At 36.2% G+C, this 20,579-nt stretch overlaps 2 protein-coding genes across 2 annotated transcripts; one reads left to right on the plus strand and one right to left on the minus strand.

The window, feature by feature from the left end:
- Positions 1-869: 869 nt before the first annotated feature.
- Positions 870-2,981, plus strand: LOC145054588 (pectinesterase 3-like). The gene is made up of 2 exons (XM_079002818.1): positions 870-2,010; positions 2,113-2,981. The coding sequence occupies exons 1-2, from the start codon at positions 948-950 to the stop codon at positions 2,844-2,846; spliced, it is 1,797 nt and encodes a 598-aa protein (XP_078858944.1). The 5' UTR covers positions 870-947; the 3' UTR covers positions 2,847-2,981.
- A 948-nt stretch (positions 2,982-3,929) lies between these two features.
- On the minus strand, positions 3,930-5,593 carry LOC145050600 (uncharacterized). Its single transcript, XM_078998824.1, has 3 exons — positions 5,500-5,593; positions 4,584-5,153; positions 3,930-4,168 (listed from the first exon to the last, which is right to left on the minus strand). The coding sequence occupies exons 1-3, from the start codon at positions 5,591-5,593 to the stop codon at positions 3,930-3,932; spliced, it is 903 nt and encodes a 300-aa protein (XP_078854950.1).
- Between the last annotated feature and the right edge of the window lie 14,986 nt (positions 5,594-20,579).

Raw genomic sequence — 20,579 nt, forward strand, 5'->3', positions numbered from 1 at the left:
GATTATATAAACAATAAACGATCATTCGGTTATCGTCTATGAACAAAAAAAAACTCAAAGAAGAGTATGTATGTGTACTGAAAGGGAGATCGGTGAACTTATTGCTAACGCTATGGAGAAAGTTGGCAAAGAAGGTACTCAATCTATACTATTGTTATCCATTATATAGTATCTTATCTTCTAAAGAATGCTAAAAATGTTAATTTTTAGTTTTTTTTTTCAACATTTTGACTATTTTTTTTATAGTTTCTACCCGACAATTTAGCTGATGATGCTGAAGCCTTTTCAAGTGTTGGAATTAGTTATCGTTTGAATGTCTCTTGATGTAAATTTTAAGTAATTATTGTTTATAGTCATTAATTTACTTGGAATTTTCTTTCAGGTTTTAGAGGCAAAGTAGCACATATAATAAGTACTATTAAATGAAAAAAAAAAACTTAGCAAAATTAACAAAAAAATTGGTGTTGATGTTGTCTATACTGTGTAAATCACAATTACAAGAATCAATATTAGCACATATATATGGTTAAGATTACAATTTTTAAACAACGTTCGTATCTTCGAAAAATGATTAGTTTAAATTAACTATTATACACTTATGTTATATCAAATATCTACACGTACAGAACGTCGATAAGATATCCCAATGTATATATTAATTTTAACTAATCATTATAATTTTACAAATAAAACATCTATCCTTGTAAATTAATAATTCTTTTGAAAACATTGATTAGTTATTAGGATTAATTTTACATTTATATGTATTTTTTTATATGTACTCGCGGGTGATAATCTAGTTTTCTATAAAACACCAATTTATTGCATCTATCATAAATAAAAATTCATATAAAGCGACTAAACGTAAATGAAAAACAAAAGAGGTTAACTTCTTACAAATTTACCGTCTTCTTCCAGAGAAATCACCACTCCATAACCGGTCAACAATGGAGCCCTCCGCCTCCTTCAGCTTCAAGAAGTCACCAAGATCGTCGTCCTCATCTTCCTCACTCCTTCTGACAACAATAATTCCGGTAGCAATGCTCATCCTCCTCTCTTCTTTCTTATTCTCTACCTCCACCCACCACCACCATTCTTCAACACCACCACCACTCATCCTCCAACCTCCGCCGTCACCACCACCACATTCCTTCATCAAAAGCACCTGCGACACCACTCTCTACCCTTCTCTCTGTTTCAATACCATCTCCTCAATCCCCATTAATCTCCACCACGACAACCATACAAAAACGCGCAATGTCCTTAAATTCTATATCCAGAAAACCATCAATCGTCTGGCCATAACACGTTCAAGAATGGCCGCCATGAATTTGAAGGTTCGAGAAAAAAATTGGGTCCAGAATTGCCTCGAATTGCTTGATTTGTCGCAATACGAACTCCAAGAATCAATGAACCACTTATCCCCTCCTTACGATGATCCACCACCGTATGCCGCCATCAAGAACCTCCTCAGTGCCGCCATGACTAACGAGAACACCTGCATTGAAGGTTTTGCCGACTTAAAACTCAACGGCCCCAGCCAGACACGATTTGGCCGCTTATTTCAGAAATCTCTGACACCGATCATGCGAATGATCAGCAACTGCTTAGCCATCACCAACTACCTCGAGACTATCGGCTCCATCTACACCTTCAAAGATTCACGTCTTATGTCCAAGGGCGTTTACCGTGATCATGTCCCGTCGTGGATGACCGCCGCTGACCGGAGACTGATGCAGACATCTTCCAGAATTATCCCGCCCACCGTCGTTGTAGCTAGAGACGGCACCGGAAATTTCACAACTATCGCCGCTGCAGTTGCAGCGGCCCCCAGCCGAGGCAAAGGTAGACACGTGATTCAAATCAAAGCAGGGATCTACAAGGAGAATCTCGTGATTCCTAGAAATAAGGCTAACATCATGCTCGTCGGAGACGGAATGAACTCAACCATAATCACCAGCAACAAAAACTTCGTCGATGGCTACACCACCTTCACCTCCGCAACACTAAGTACGTATCAAATTCGAATTCTAATCCTACTCCTTCCGAGTTTCAATTCGTTTGATTAATTACAATTACAAATTTACAATTACATTGATTTGATCGGCGCAGCTGTTGTGGGGAACAACTTTCTCGCTAGGGATCTAACAATCATGAACACCTCCGGTCCAGAGAAGCATCAAGCGGTGGCGCTAAGAGTAACCTCCGACGCTGCGTTCTATCACTGTCAATTCATCTCCCATCAGGATACACTCTACGCACACTCCCTCAGCCAGCTCTACCGAGAATGTGCAATCCATGGCACAATCGATTTCATCTTCGGAAACGCAGCAGCAATCTTCGAACGATGCCTGATCCTCGTTCGCAAACCAATTCTAGGTCAAAAAAACGTGATCACAGCACAAGGCAGACTAGATCCAAACCAGAACACCGGCATATCCCTCCAGGACTGCACGATAATGGCAGCACCGGACTTCAAAGTGAAGGAACGAGCGAATTTCTCAACATTTCTAGGTCGGCCATGGAGGAACTATTCGAGAACGATCGTGATGAGAAGCTATCTAGGTGACATTATAGATCCACAAGGTTGGTGTCCATGGAATGAGTATAGCAACCTGGAGACTGTTGAATACATTGAGTATAATAACTTTGGACCTGGTGCAGACACAAGGAAGAGAGTCCGATGGGCAGGTTATCATAATAATTCAAGAAGGAATCTTGAGAAGATGGGGATTCAGTCGTTTTTACATGGAGCAGATGAATGGTTAAAGTCGACTGAATATTTGCCCCTCTGTAGTGGTCTCTATGCAAAATATTGTAAAACAGGGACTACACAGGTTCAATGAATAGTATGTAATGTTGTATAGAATTGTAATTTTTTAGATTTTTTGTTACATATACAGCTTTGGTAAATTTCTTATTTTGTAACACTTGTTTTCTTAAATACCCGACGTGAATAAGCGTTCCTCGTCCATTATCTGTGATCAACAGAAATCAAAATCACGATTCACATTTCTATCTTCGTCCTTCATTACAAAAAAAAAAAAAAAAAAAAAAAACCCTCGTTCTCGTCGTTTCAAAATCGATCAATCTTCTCAACTATTTTCAAACTTGAAATCACTTTTGTCGATCATTCATCTTGTTTCATACTTTCAAAAATCGACCATTCATATTGTCTTTAAGGATTTACGAATTCCTATTTTGTCTAATCATGAAAAATTGGGCTCCAACTCAAGAAACTCAAGTAAGAAATTAATTCTCATTATGTTAATCTACTATGAAAATGTTATTTTTTAAATGTGTTATTGTGTTATGTTAGTCTTTGAATGTTTTATGTTGATGTATAAAAGTATATTGTTATTATATTATTTGGGTTATAGAATCATAATACGGTTTATTCAATTTTTTTCAGTTATATTAAGGCTGTGTTGGCACGTCACAAGCTTTTTTATATTGTCGTGTTTGGTAATTCAAAAAGTAGCTTATAAGCTTGTTTTTTTTTAAAAAGCTACTTAGACTAGCTTTTTTGAAGCTTTTTAAAAATTTTCCAAACACACCCCTTAATTAATTATAGAAACACATATTCTTACATGTCCTTTTATGTAATTTTATATATTTCAGCTAGTTTTACCAAACGTTATTTTTTATCAGTTAGGGGTCGTTTGATAGTTGCTGACTGGGTTAGAAATGCTGACTGAGTCCATATCTGACTGAGTTTATGCTGTTTGATTATTTATCTGAATGGTTGGGCTGAATGAAAAAATGACCATATTACCATTGTGTTGTCACTTGTGCTGGTTAAAAAAATTATAAAAACACAAATTATCATATAAAATCCAAATTAAACATACATCAATTAAAATCCAAATACAAAGTTAATACAAAATCCAAATACAAATTGTCATACATAATAAAAAAAAGTACACCATTTAACGTGAACCATTTGAAAGTAACTGATTAGCAATCTTGTCACGCAAAGTAGTCATATAGTTAACGACTTCTAAACCCCATTCTATGCTTTCTATGTTTTGACCCTTATTTCCTCCACCACCCACATTATGAGTAACCATAGTGTTTTGTTCAAAGTTTGTAAATAATTCATCTTCAATATCGTATTTCCTTATAAAATTATGGACCGCAACACAAGCAATGACTATGTCTCTTTGCACTGGAAAAGGATAAGGAACCATTTGTTTTAAAATTGGAAATCTCACCTTCTAAGTTATGCATGAGCATGATTGAACATTTCTTCCTTAGTCAAAGCTCTGTTTCTTCGAAAAATGGCTAACCAATACCTAGTATTGCGGTAGGGAGCCATAAATCCACGGGTGTTGGTGTATGCGACATCACAAAGGTAATATTTATCTGTAGATGTATGACAAATTTATCATATAAATAATACAGATAATAAAACGTATAGTAAAGTTACAAACCTGGTGGAGGGAATGGAAATCTGGAAGTCGGGTTAAATGCAACTTCTTTCAAAACTTTAGAATCATGTGCTATGCCCTCCCATCCAGCCCATACAAAGGTGAATATCATATCAAAATTACAAATTCCAATTACATTTTGATAACATTCACCTTTTCCTCTTCCCCTATAACGAGTTTGTTGATCAACAGGTACAACTGCATGTACAAGTGTTCCATCTAGTGCACCTATTGCTCCGGGAAATATCTGCATTAGCCGTCTATGTCGTTCTGAGGTATTTCTTGCTGAATTAGACAAGGTTGATACTATAATTTCTTGTGCAAAACACATCATTGCACATAAGACCTCATGAAAACATTGATGAATCGTTTGTGTGGAGTGATGAAATCTTTCTTTAACGGCTCGAAAACGTTCATTATGTCCTATAACATGTAAAAACATAGCCATCTTCTCTTCAACGCTTCTCGTCCTACTAGATTGCAACCAATTTATTTGTGTAAAGTGATTGCATAATAGTACAAATGCATCTTGTGAAAGACGTATCATATCGTAACATTGTATAGGACATCCGTGTATCAAATCTTGCGTATACACATACCCCTTTGCTACCTGTTCGCTAGCTCTTATTCTTTTAAGTATTCTTTGCCTTTGTCGGACCAACACCAACCAATACCACGAGAATATAAGAAAATATAAAAAGTCACATTCTTTATCCATGTGTCCTGTTAGATGTCAAATACAAATTACATTTTAATCAATAACATAACAATCAATAACATAACAAACCGTAACATGTAAATACAAAAAGCATAACATTCCATAACATATAAATTCATATAACATAACCGCACCTAAGAAAAACAATCCATAACATAACTAAACCATAGAATACTAATGTCTAACAATGAACCATAACATACTAAGGTCAAACAATGAACCATAACATACTAAAGTCAAACGTAACATGTAAATACTAAAGTCAACCAACTAATCCAAACTTTCTTCCCGCATTTGTTACCCATGACTCACATGTTGACAAGTTAAGGCGCAACCAAATTTTCCTATTACCAACACTTTCAGCAAATAACATAAGAGCAGTGGTGTATTTCGGATCATATTCTCCCCACTCCAAGCTTGTCAACTTCGCCATACAAGCATCCATCTCCTTGTCAAGATTATCTACTTCGGTGAATGCTTGTGCAGCCTTGATAATCTCTTTTCCAACTTCTTTCAACTCATCATCAAGTGTGGTTTCTTTAGGACCGTTTCGTTTGCCCCCCCTTGTTTTTTGTCTACCCAGATGATTCCTCACTAGTAGGTTGAGGTACTATTGAGCTTGGGGTATCTGCATGAGGTGCTGGCTCATCCATCCCTGTATCCTTAAAATCATGTGTACCGAAGGTTTCATTGGGATGAGGTAATGTCGAAGATGGCCCCCAACTGTGAACACCGGTCGAGGTCGCCCCATCAAATAGTTGGGTACAAAGTTCAGGGCAAGGGAGGGGTGCATTTCTCAGCTTATCTACATACTTGTTCAACTGTTTGACAAATTTAATAAATATTATTAAATTAGTAAGAAAATAATCTACTTTAAAAAATATGTATATATGTACCTTCGCTTCCGTTTCCCATTCTTCATTAGTCATGTTAAAAGAATTCGTTACGCGGTTATAAATATTTCATGTTTTGTTTTTAAGTTTTAACCACACTACATACTTTGCTTTTAAATAGTCGTATCGGTTTTTCATTTGTTTTTTGTCGACAATAAAACTATGATCTGTTTTCAATTTCTCCACGACCACATCCCATGAGCTTGCTTTTAGTCCACTACCCTCCCGGCCATTGCTTGTTAATTCTTGTATACATGCTTCCAAAAAAGTTTTGTCCACCAATTCCGACTTCCAACTAACCCTAATTATTTTATCTGTCATGTCTATTGTAAAAAGAAAAAAAAAGCTAATCATCCACATAACACACATTTACAAATAAATCAAGCATAAATGTGATAAGCTAATCATCCTCATAACACACATTTACATATAGCTAACAATATGTGCTTGATGTCAATAAGATAAAACATATATTTTTTTGTTTAACCTAAAGATAAAACAACTTGAAGACAAGACTTCGGAGATTCAACTTTGATATTACTACAACTATATGGTATCAGTTTGCTAATACACATAAACATTGTGACATCTCCAATTTCACGGCCAGAAAAGACCGGTGTGTTTATGCTTGTTTTTAAAATCAGAGTAATCTTTTAAAGAAAACAGTTGCGGAATTTGTTCCCAAAACAAAATATCATAAGAATTTATCAAAGTATTCCTTTAAAGAAATGTATTTTCATTATATAACAAAATCTCAGGATGTCATGTTCCGATACAGACACATAAGCATAAACAGAACTTACATTTATTTACACTAATGATTTACATCTATTTTAATCTCTCAGTGAAATACGTCTTCGTATTGATACATGTGATACAAACAAAAACTGAGTGGGTCAAGCTTGGAAGCCTGGTGAGCATATAGGGTTTTCGACCCACAATAATATAATTATTATATTCAATCATCAAACAATCAACCCAATTACTCATCCCCATTATCTTCTTTATTTCTCAAGGTTTTACCCTATTAATCAACTATCCTTCCTTCATTCATTCCTAAGGACTGACCTAAGGAATTAACACAAACTTCCATTGCTACAGAAGGCGCATCTACCAACATCATCCTTTAAGTGCCTCTGCCAGGATTACGTCATACACTATGAGGCGCGACTGCCAGGTTTATGACATTCTCTTACGGGCGCATCTGCCGACATTATCCTATAAGCGCATCTGCCAGGATTATCCTATAAGCGCATCTGCTAGTATTATGACATTCTCTATTTGGTGCCTCTACCAATATTATTCCTAAGCGCATCTGCTAGCATCATGACATTTTCTTTTAGGTTCATATACCAATATTATCCTATAAGCGCATCTTCCAGGATTATCCCATAAGTACATCTACTAGGATTATGATATTCTTCATTTGGTGCCTCTACCAATATTATGCTTAAGCGCCTCTGCTAGCATTATGTCATTTTCTATTTGGTGCATCTACCAATATTATGCTTAATAATCTTTCATACCTCATCATTTTATCACATACCAACTATCTCATCTACCCACGTTCTACCTAACATATTTGTAGATATAAAATACATATACAGTTTAACTCATTAAAAAAAACTATATAAAACATCCATTCCACACTTATCTCAAATAAACAACAATATATAAACACATAGCATGTATTTCAAAGAAAATACTTCATATTTATGTGTTAGAAGAGAGTGACTACACACTCACCCAAAACATATACTTAATACATTCAAACAATACTTGTATTAATATCATGTTTATGAAAGGGACTATACACTCACACATATAAACAACTTTATATTATACACATAGCATGCATTTCATAGCAAATACTTAATATTTATGTGTTAGAAGAAAGTGACCACACACTCACTTGATCAGAAGATGATCGGACAGCACTACGGCTTGTAGAAGTAGTATTCTTCGGTGAAACCGGGATCACTTCACATACCGGGTGTCTCGCGGGCAGAGCTTCGGCTCGGAAACTCTTTTTCTTCTCGGGATCTTCGGGCTTCGAGACTTGTTTCGGGTCTCGGGGTTGATACCGGGGCTTCAGGATATTTCTTGCATGTAAATCGAGGTAAAACGGGAGAGAGAGAGAGAGAGAGAGAGAGAGAGAGAAGAGAAAATAGCATCCCTAAACGGCTGGCCCTTCAAATCTATTTATAGGGCAAAATCTACCCTTGCCACGTCGTGGCACCTTTTTCCACGTCGTGAGCTTGATCGTCACTGCATGCGTCATCACAAGTTGCGTCTGGGGGACTCCAAGAGGTGTCAGAAGACTTGCCACGTCGTGGTCTCTGACAGTTTTAGGGTTTCGCGCCCCGAACTTAAGAAATTCATAACTTTCGCATACAAACTCCGTTTTTGACGTTCTTTATATCGACGCGTAGGTGAGATTATGATCTACAACTATCGTTTAGACTTCGTTGGCTAATTTTGACTTTATTTTTAATATATTATAAATATATTACTTATATATTATTTTTAGTAGGCCGGGACAGGAAAACTTCGTTATAAATTCATAACTTCTTCATCCGACGTCCGTTTTCGCCTATCTTTTTATCGTTTCACTACTATTAACGAGATCTTCAATATTCTAGTTTAGATTGTTTCGGCTAAAAAAACCGCTTAATCTCAAATCGAGTATTCGGGCTGCATACCGCTAAGTCGAAACTTCGGAAAATCATAACTTCCTCATACGAAGTGAGATTTGGGCGTTCTTTTTATGCACGCTCTCGGTTTAACGAACTCTACGACTTTCAGATCACTAAGGATAAATATCACTCTAACGTAAATTCACTTTTTACGTCATTCAGCGTCGTGCCAGTTCTGTCGCGAAACTTCGACATGTCATAACTTCTTCGTTATAACTCAGATTTCGGCGTTCTTTATATGTACGGAATCCTTGTAACATATACTACAAGTTAGTTAAGATTATTCATTCTAAATAATCTTCTATCAAAAGATCATTTTTGATGCTTATCGTCTCTAAATTGAATAGCCCGGATCTACGGGCGTTACAAACATATCATATTAACATATCATATATCAGTTTGCTAACATATCAATAAGATAAAACATACATTTTTTTCTTATCTGTTTTCATGTGTTTTAGTGTATCAAATACAAATAATACACATAAACATCTCATCTATCAGTTTGGTAATACACACATACCTATGTAACAAGTTCTGATCATTGTCTTGAGCATTTTGATCTTACACACATATGCACATAAACATATCATATACACACAGTACACAATTCGTTCGATTTAACAACCATATAAGTGGCTGTGATTTCACACTTATTACTAGCAATATAAATTTCTTCAAAACATAAGGGGTTGTTGTCTTGAGCATTTTGATCTTACCAAGCATATATACACATAAGGGGACTACTTGTTGAAATAAAAAAGACAGGAAGGGTGTTGTGATTTCAGATAAAAAAAGCAAAAAAAAATCACGCAGTTACCTGTGTCGTCGCCGAAGAAGTCGTCGCAGCGTCGTCGCCGGAGAAGATGAGGAGGGAGGCGATCAGCAGGTCTTGGCGATGGAGAAGGAGAAGACGGGAGCAGATTTTGTCTAGGTTATTAGCGATAGCGAAGGAGGCGAGTGAGGGCAAAGGGAAAAAAAGAAAACGCGTATCTAATTTCCAGTTAGGAGAGTTTTTTTGGCTTACCAGGTAAGAGTAATGGGCTGACCGAGTAAGCTTTAATTTGTATTTATCAAACATCCGACTGCTGACCGAGTCAGCAGTCAGCACTGACTGGACCCGGTCAACTTAAATCAAACAGCCCGTAGCTTTTCAGCTATCAGCTAGCGTTTTATTTAACAGCTAGCTTTTCAGCCGTCAGCTAGCTTTTCAGATAGTACGCCAAACATAGCCTAAGTCCTTAATCATCTTGTACATGTTATTTGGGTAGTAACCGAACCGAACTGATTAATACCCAAACCAAACCCATTTTGGTTAATCAATTCGGTTTTCGGTTGATGCAATACCCTTATTCGGTTTTCAGGTTATTCGAGCTCGGGTCGGTTCGGTCGGATTTCGACTCGAATAACATCCCTACTTAAAGCCTAAGGAGTGACTTCATAATGGCAAACAACTTGGCACTACACCATGGTGGCAGAAGGTGCACATGAATCCATTGCCGAAGAGATAAATAATATCTTTGTAGTTTGCTACTTTGAACAAATTAAATGATATTTTTTGACCTTTTAAAAAAACTAGTTGTTTTTTTTTTTTTTTTTTTTAAATTCAAAATTTTTAACTTTTTTTAACCATGATAAATATAGACATCAACCTCCAGTTTTTATCACACCATAACCTTTAGAATATCAATTTCTTCTCTCAGACCATTCATTCTTAATTTCAAAATGTCTTCTCCTAGCCAACAAAAAACTCCAGGAAGAAACAAGATAAAAAGCTTCAAACCCTTCATCAACCCATCTATCGTCTTTGGTCTACTGACATCAACTTGATGCATCCATCTTTTCACCACCAATGTTTAACTATCCTTAAATGCTCTATATTATACATATGAACAAAACCATTATAAATTCCAATCTTAATCTCAATCCCATCCCACTCCAACCTGATTTTGATCCATTTGAACAATTCAAGAAAATCTATTCCAATCTCAACTCCATTTCGAAACCAATTCGTCAACCAAATCTGAAGGTACACTTGAGCCACCTGAAGAAAAAAAAGGAAGGCCGATAACAAATCTTGTGCCATGAAGAAAGGATGTTAGCAGAAAATTTGGTTGACATTTTGGAGGACCATGTTATTGGAAAGGACCAAAATGTAGACATTTTTTTTATACAAGTGTGGAAAAGTTTTCTTGGCCGAATGAAGATAGGCAAATACCGCACGAAAGATTAAATTTATTTGAAATGTAGGAACACAAACAAAGTTGCAATGTAGTTAAATGGTGTGTTCGCCAGCGTGAAGTGCTCTTAGCCTAGGTGCTAACGATGCACAAACCCTAGCCAAAGTTCACGGATAATATCACAAAGAAAAGAAGAAGCGATTAAAAATGTTGACTTTTGGTTAGTTGTAAAGGATAAAGAAAAATGTCTTGAACTTCAAACATTGAAAGATTTCACTGGGATTATCAAAAGACCTAAAACGTCTGAAAACATCCATAGCTACTCTTTCAATGCACATATTGGGTTAGACCTTAAAGTAGACAACTCTTACGAAGTTCCAAGGACGACTCGATCCTTGGAGCTTTCGAAAGACGTTTTTAAATTTCCCGAGAATATAAGTCAAATTGTGATGAACGTGAAAGCGGAAATTATGAAGAAATATAATTTGGAAGATAAGTAGGAGTCATGTTTATCTTATGTTTCAAGTGATGTTTTATGTGATGTTTTAAGTCTACTTTTAAATCCTTGTCTAGGTTATGTTTGAAGTCGTAACTTTCTATTTAATTTAATGAAATGTTTGTTTCTTATAAAATACTATGTAGTTTAAATTAAAAAAAAATGTGTTAACCCATCCCACCTAAATGGCATGTTGATCTTGTTGTGTGGTAGTAACGTGACTGCCAGAAAGCCAACCATGGCATCACTCCTTTCCGTCAAAGTGACTACCAAAAAGTTAAAATGGTATCGTGACAACCATGACATCACTCCTGTTTAAGAAATCAGGGACAATATCTTAAATTTCGCGGATCCTTAAAAAAACTGGGAGAAGTTTATGGGTTACCCTTATTATCATGAAAAATGTTAAAATTTATATATTTTGGAGAATGTTAAAAAAGATTTCAAATGGAAAATGTTAAAATTTATATATTTTGGGGAATGTTAATTTGACGTTCTTTATATCGACGCGTAGGTAGCGACGTGAACTACAACTTTCGTTTAGACTCCGTCGGCTAATTTTGACTTTATTTTTAAATTTATTTTTTAACAAGCTTAGACAGTTAAAGTCTGTTAAAAATTCATAACTTTGTCATCCAACATTTGTTTTAGGATGTCTTTATATCATGGAGCTCCTATTAATGAGATCTTTAATTATCGTTTAGGTGGTGTCAGCTAAAAATCGATCGATCTAAAATTCGATTTTCGGGCTGTGCACTGCTATGCTAAATCTTAGAAAAATCATAACTTCCTTAAACGAAGTCAGATTTGGACATTCTTTTTATGTACGTTCTCGGTTTAACATATAATATGACTTTCGTTTAGATTGCGAAAGTTAAAAGGTATTTTGTCAAAAATTTACTTTTTACGTTACGTGGAGCCATGATGGTTTATTCGTAAAACTTTGACGGGTCATAACTTCTTCGTTATAAGTCGAATTTCAACGTTCTTTATATGTACGGAATCCTTGTGACATATACTATACTTTGGTTAAGACTATTTATTCTAAATAATCTTCTGTCAAAAAGTCATTTTTAACGCTTATTGTCTCTAAATTGATTAGCCCGAATATGCGGGCGCTACAACCCCACATATCAATGTTTTTGCTATTAAAGTAACCGGTTTCTGTAACTAATTTTGTATGCTCTTTATGCAGTTTTCCATAAACCATCATTCCCTGCATTGAGTTTCTACCACCATGTTGTGAGTAATGCTATGTTTTGAGCTTTTAACAACCCAACTCCTAGTACTCCATCCTTTTTGGATGCAACAACTTTAGACCATGAAACCTAATGATCCGAGAATGGTATTCGTTACCACTCCATAGGAATTTCCTTCTCATTTATCAAGTTCATCAATTATACCATTTGGCGCCTTGAAAAGAGAGAGGTAATAAGTCGGAAGACTATTAAGTACTGACTTGATAAGAGTAAGGTTGTCGCCAAATGACAGGGTTTCAGCCTTCCAAATAGAAAGCCTTGACTGAAATTTATCAATTATCGCTCTCTAATTCTTTTTCAACGCCATATTTGCACCAACTGGTACCCCAAGATAATTAAAAGGGAATGAATCGTGGATACAACCCATCAACCATGCTTGACACTGTAGCTCAAATTCCATCACACCAATGCCAAATAAACGTAACTTATGAAAGTTTACTTTCAAACCGGAGCAAATATGAAAGCATTTTAGATTTTAGCCAGTTTCTTTATGTTAGCTTCACACCATTTACCTACCATGATTGCATCATTAACATAAAATAAGTGAGATAAAGGTGGTCTATTGTGTGTTAAAGTAAGACCTTGAATGATGGATTTTTTTTGCACTTTTCAGGGCAATGTTAAGTCCCTTCATAGCAATAATGAAAAGGAAGGATGAGAGCGAGTCACCTTGTCGTACCCCCTTGGTGATAGGAAACTCTTCGATAGGAGAACCGTTGACTAATACCGAAGCTCTGGCTAATTTGAGACAACCTTGTATCCACCCACGCCATTTACAACTGAAACCCATCTGCTCCATAATTAAGTCCAAGTAATTCCAATTTAATGAATCAAAAGGTTTCTCAAAATCAACATTTAATAAAAATATTTTTTTCTTTTCCTTTTTGGCCCATGAGCACACTTCATTTATGATTAATGGTCCTTCTAGGATATGTCTACCTTCGATATATGTTGATTGTATTTCATCCACCATCGATCCCACCACAAGTTTTAGTCTTGAAGCAGGTATCTTGGACACGATCTTGTACATGCTTCCAATGAGGTTTATGGGTCTATAATCCCCAAGGTTTAATGGATTTTTTGTTTTCGGAATGAGGGTTATAAAGGAGGAGTTACACCCATTAGCAAATCTACCACAAGACTCAAAGTGGGATACAATTCGAATAATTTCAGCTTTCATTAAGTCTTATTTATTTTTTATTACTTTAAATGTGTATCCATCTGGACCAGTGGATTTATCACCACCACAATCCCATATAGCTTGCTTTATTTCCTCATGAGAAATTGGTGCATCAAGGAGCTCTCTTTAAGCCATAGATAACACATTAAAATCACCGCTGATCGATTTTGGTCTCTTCGGCCATCTTTCATGATATTTGTTACTAAAAAATGAGTGGACCTCCCTTTTGATTTCTGCAGGTTCTGTGTTCCATACACCATTGATTATTAGACCATGCAACTTATTTTTATGTTCTTGCTTTTAGTGGTGTTATGGAAAAAACGTGTGTTTTCATCTCCATCAGATAGCCAACGCATTTTAGCCTTCTGTTGGACAATCTTCTCAATTCAGCGAGATTCTCGATTTCATCCACTCTCTTCCTTAACCGGATCAACTCCTTTGATTCCTTAGCAGCATCTGTATTCCTCCATTTACTAATCGCTTTTCTAACAAAACAGAGTTTGGCTGTTAAGAACATATCAGGGGTACCAAAACCACTAAAGGAGTTCCATGCATCTGTAAAAATTGAATCAAAGTCATATCTATGCAGCCAGGAGTTGAAAAATCGGAAGGGGGTAGCCCAAAATCTTGATTCGACGGTTTGAAAATCAAAGAAGTGTGATCCGAGTGCTCACGAGGCAGAACTATAACCGTGGAAAGAGATTGTCGAGCAATGAAGTTAGAACAGATCAAGTACACTAAGTTTTAAACCATCATCACACATATACGTAAATTTCTTTCCGCCAAGATTGAATTCCTGGAGACCAGCTTTGGCGATGAAGTTGTTGAAGTCAATGGTTGTGGTTTTACAGAACTTGGAATGTATTCTTTCACATTCACGGTGGGCAGCGTTGAAACCTCTTAGAAATATCCATATTCCATCAATACTTCTTATTAAATAGAGAAGTTCCGCCCATAGTATCCTTTTGTCACTAACTGATTGGGGGCCATATATATTTACAATTGTAGCGCTTCCAGGAACACCAATCCATAGGAACACCAAGCCATTGTCCTGATATAACAAGAAAAATTTCTAGAGGAGAAGGTATGGAATTTGACAAAGATCAAAGGATCCCATATGCTTACAATTTCACCAGATCTACCAACCGGGTTTACAAAATCCACCTCATAATTTAAATTTCCCCAAGCTTCTTCAAAATCGATCATGTTTGAGTCTGTCATCCATGTTTCTTGTAATCCAATAAAGTCTACCTTTTATGAGGTCTTTAGTATGTGTATCCAATCATTAGGAATTAAGAAATTCATTAAGGAATCTTTTCCACACCGTCCCCATTGTTAACGATTGGATCATCACTTGCAAGCTGAAAACCAACATCTTTACCTATCTTTAGGAGACTTGAAATCTCTTTTGAGGGGGAATCCTTGACTACCGAGTTGTGATTACTTGAGCTATTTAAGGACGCGGTGAGATTTAAATCTAGCAGTTGAGGAGCCGGAGCAATTGCTACAACATTTCAAAAATTACCCAATTGTACAGGCAAGGGTTCATATGCTAGATCGAGTGATTGACTCATCGGAGTTGTGGATGAGGGAGGTATCGATTTACTGATTCTTCTTCTCTTATCAACATACCCACCTATTGTCACACCCCAAAACCAAGAACGGCGGAAACGTTCTGGGGCGGAGGACGTCATGTATAATATCACAACAATGTAAAGTAGTAAACAAGCAACAACATCATCCATTGCATTAATAATATAATTATTATACAAATGTGTTCTGTCAAATTTTGATAAACACTAAAGCATAAATCAAAATGAAAGATAAGTCTTGAACAAGCTCCATCTTCCTTTCTCCTTGCATCGGTACCTGTCTATGATGACCTGAGGATACAAGTAATTTTGAAAGCGAGTATCAGTTTTGAAGCTGATGAGATCATAAGTATTTTAGTGTCTTAATTTGTAAGTAAGTATTTGTATGTATGATTTGTATGTAAGAATTTGTAAGTATATGAATTGTAAGTATTGAAAATGTTTGTAAAACAACTGTAAACGTTTGAAAAACCCTAGAAATCCCTATGATTCCTATTAGTAACAAAAGGAGTCTTCTACCAAGACTTAACTGTTCTCAATGTAGTCTTCTATCAAGACCTAACTGTTCTGAATGTAGTCTTCTACCAAGACCTAACTGTTCTGAATGTAGTCTTCTACCAAGACCTAATTGCATTAGTATTACCCTTTGGAACAAGGGCAACTAACAATGTTAACTGAAGTCATCCGTAGATGTACATTTACCTCTGTTGCTAACAGCTGGGTATAGGAATAGTTAGTCCCCAAAAGTATACCTGTAATGGTATCAACCGTTGACATCCATGGATGTGCTTTTACCTCTATAGCTAGTAGAGATTTTAGGAATGGTTAGTCCCGCAATGTATCCTTGGGTACTAGGATATTAAATCCATTCTATCTCGTCGATTATGTGATTGAATCACAAGGTAAAGATAAGAATGAGGATTATATAACAGAATCTATACATATATAATGTACTAGTAATTTTTGTAAGTGTACTCATGTAAGTATAATCATGTGACCATATCTATGTAGTAGTATGGTAATGTACTGTAATGTTCTAGCTAGTATTGTACGTGCTCTCTACCTAGCAAGTATAGTAATGTACTCGTTCTAGTATCGTCATATATGTTCTCTTTCTAGTATAGTTGTATATGTTCTCTCTCTAGTATAGTTGTATATGTTCTCCTCTAGTATAGTTGTATATGTTCTTCTCTAGTATAGTTGTATATGTTCACATAGTAGTAAGTATTGACTCATGAATGAACTGACTGATAGTATGCTATTGTGTTCTAGTAATAGTTCTAGTATCTTCCTAAACTACCCATATGGTAGTTTACTAGTAATCTAACTGGTACGTATGGACATGGATGTATACCGTTGCTACCCAAGGGCATGGGATGAACTGGAAGGACCCTTTTATGACTATATATGTACACATGATATATAACTAATATTTAAACGACTTTCGGACGAGTACCCGATATCCCACCAGACCACATCTCAAGCGCGAAAAGGAAATAGGGTGGATAGCCTTCCTAAGTCTTTTAAACATTTCTTATATAACTATACATATAGAGGCATGCAATTTATAATATAAAAGCATAAATAAGTTTTGTAAAACATTTGAACATAATTATTATCTTCAGAAAAGATCGACTTGATGTCAATCTATAAAACAGTTTGGAGGCATGGGTTTGATAAAACAGTTTAGTATAAAGAAACATTTGTTTGAAACATAATTGTAAATAAGTTTGAAATGTAATATACAGAGTAAAATGTACAATGTAATAAGGAGTTTAAAACATATAAAATGTTTATAAAAATCATTTGAAGGAAACTGTTTGGTAAAACGGCTAATGAGTAGCCAAATCATTTGAATGTTGTATATTAATCACATGTGATTGATGTAATAACTAGCATAGTTCTACTTATTAATCACATGTGATTGATATAATAAGTAGCATGATTCTACTTGTATCCCCCCCCCCATAAAACATTTAAAAATAGTTTAAAACATTAGTTAAGGGGTATGAACTCACCTGTAGTAAGTGACTGGAATTGAATGGACTGTTATCGTACGGAAGGATCGGACAAGTGCTTGGTGTCAAGTGAAGACTTAGACACACACAATGATCCTAATTACATATGAAGACATATGTATATAAATAATTAGTGATTAAAACACTAATTATACAAGTATAAACATTTAAATGTGAGGAAAACACTTTTGGTCAAGTGCTAGGAGGCTAATGGGTTGCAACAAAGGAGTGCAATGCCTCTAATGGAAGTTTATGGTCAAATGACCATATGTCTTGGAGTTTACGGCCCACGGGAGTAAGCTCTTGGCCGTAAACTCTCAACAAAGCCCCTAAATGAAGTCTATCAATTATACAACTCATGTGGTGAATTGTTTCAAGGCTAAATCAAGTGTTTGGGTGCCATATTAACTCCTTTAAGGAGTTTACGGCCCAGGGACCATATACCCTTGGAGTTTACGGCTGTAAACTCCCTTGGGAGGGTGTTTATGGTGTTTTCAAGTCTCTAAATTAACTAGGAACTAAACTAGGCTTTTGTACTTGGCTTTAGAAGAGTTTATGGCACCATTTGGCACCATTTTATGGAGTTCACGGCCCTAGAACCTTTTGGGCCGTAAACTCCCTTACTCTTGGTGTTCTAAGTGTGTTAGCTAGTCCAAAACTCATTTAGGTACATGCCCAAATTGGTCTCTTGGCTTAAGGAAGGAGTTAGGGTGCCTTTTGACCCCTTTATAGGTGTTTACGGCCCAAGAACTTGTCTTGGCCGTAAACTCCTCAATACTAGTGATTCCTTATGTTTTCTAGGCTATAAACACTTTAGGGTACTTATCCTAATTTAAGCCTAAGCCTTAGGAAGTGTTTCAAAGCATTTTGGCACCTAAAACATGGAGTTCACGGCCTAAGAAGCTCCTTGGCCGTGAACTCACTTCTAGCCATGATTCCTAATTGTTTTGTGGTCTAAAGCATGAATTGGAGGCTTCTAGTTCGAGTTCTAAAGCTTTAAGGGTCATTGGAACCCTTTAGGACCTTAAAATGGAGTTTACTCCCCAAGAACGTTCTTGGGCGGTAAACTCCCGAGTCTAGTTGTTTTGATATGTAATTGATGTTTCTAAACATAATCTAAGCTATATAACATAACTAGATCGAAGTACTCACAATTTGGGATAAAAACCCGAAGATCCGTGAGAGAGAATTTTGACTTTCTCTAAATGGAATTCAACAAATGAACCAATTTGGTTCAGAATTCTATTTATAGTCCGGAGATATTTTTGGCAGAAAATATTTTTATTCCTGGAACGAAATCTAATGTCCTAGAGTCTTGGAATAACAGTGTTACACAAAACCCTAGTGCATCCACTCTCCTAATATCTCCTTAAGTGTAAAAATCCTGAAAACTGCCAAACTTATACTCGAAATCTGAGTTTTCACTGTAACTGTTCTACTTCTATTGGCTTCAAATGGTTTGTTCAGAATGGAAATTTCAGTTTGTCACACCTATATTGAATTTCGGGGGTGAAGTGTCGAATTGGACCTTTTTCGGAGTTGTGGGCCACTTATCACTGCCTGGAAGAGGGATGTTTGAAATCGGCCTGTGTGATATATTTGAATTGGGCTCACTGGATCTTGTCGGATCTTTTTTGGCCTCGTTGGATTTTGATTCAATATTCCTCTTCATTAAATTCCTATTGGGACTCACAGGTGTATTAATTATAGGAGTCGATTCACCTTCCGCCATTATTGTGTCTCCTTCGAATCCAACTGTAAGTTTCGTTGTTGGTGTCGGAGGTGAGGACCGACGAGACTCATCTTCTAACTCAGTCTCTTCAACAATTTCGCTGTCTTCAGGTTCATCATGTTGTTCCTTTGGGATCTCCCATGTTGCTGAGATAGCATCTTCATCAGAGTCTAAATTCTCTTCCCCATATGAATTATCTGAATCAGCCTCATCTTCTTCCTCACCATCATGCTCGTCTTTCGTAATACAAGACTGATTCCAGGCGTTGTTGTCAAATGGTGCCCAATCTCTATCATATTCAACCACACCAACCATATACCGCTTATTTTCATATACGATGTCTACCTCTCCATTGATAATCTTCTTTGATGTTGTCAAAATACATACGTGACCTGTTGAAATATCAAAACTTCCCAATTGCCTCCGAATGTTTCTATTGGTTTTCCAAAGTTCTCACCAATCCTCGCATAGTTCTCTTCAGACCGAAATCTTATAGGAACTCCATGTATTCTGAACCATGCAATTCTTTCTACTCCATTGTCTTCATTGAAACCCCTTTTTAACCATTTAAACCATCTGTTCCAATTTGAATCATCACCATACAACATTTCCACCTCTTTCTCGTTGATGAAAACGATCATTATTTAGTCCTCCTATGTAGTGCATTTTCCCACTATGGTTGCGCCTCTTTCCATGATTGTAGGGAGGCTTGCTATATATTGAGCACTGCATACTTCACCCACCAATACACGTTCTTCCCACTTGGAAACTCTCTCGATTGGCTTTAAGGCAATAGTTGGGCATGAATGAGTAATAGTATTACCTTTCATCATTTTGGTGACTGCTTGTGCAAAAGACCAATTGCTTCTGAGTGGCTATACCATATGTTGCACCTTAACCTGCTTTGGAGGATGTTGAGGCGGAGCATATTTCTCCACGTGACTTCTGGATGAACCCTTATTCATATTTGTTTTTATGACATTTCATTATGGTAGACTTTAATCCATTGAATGTCAACTAAACATTCTATATTTCCGCCTCACTCAACCATATCATTAAACTAGGAAAAACATCTTTTTATTGGCATTTAGAAATCTATATCTTGTAACACACTTCCAATAATGAGATTATAGTTTATTAAACCATTTATTTTAATTTGCCATGTCACCATTAACAACATGATGTTAAACTGGGGCTTAAATCCTAAACAATGAACATTTATGGAAGAGAAGTAGCCTAATTTTGAGACCGTTGTTGCAACGTATTGTTGAACCAGGCCCATGGAGAAGTAACCAATAATGGGATTATAGGTTATCACAACAATTCTAATAGAGATTAGAGACATGGACAAGTTAACAACAGTCATTTTTACTTACCCCTCTATA

This window comes from Lactuca serriola, chromosome 5 (genome assembly GCF_051521515.1).
Source record: "Lactuca serriola cultivar US96UC23 chromosome 5, Lser_US96UC23_V15, whole genome shotgun sequence".
In the NCBI taxonomy this organism is placed as follows: Eukaryota; Viridiplantae; Streptophyta; class Magnoliopsida; order Asterales; family Asteraceae; genus Lactuca; species Lactuca serriola.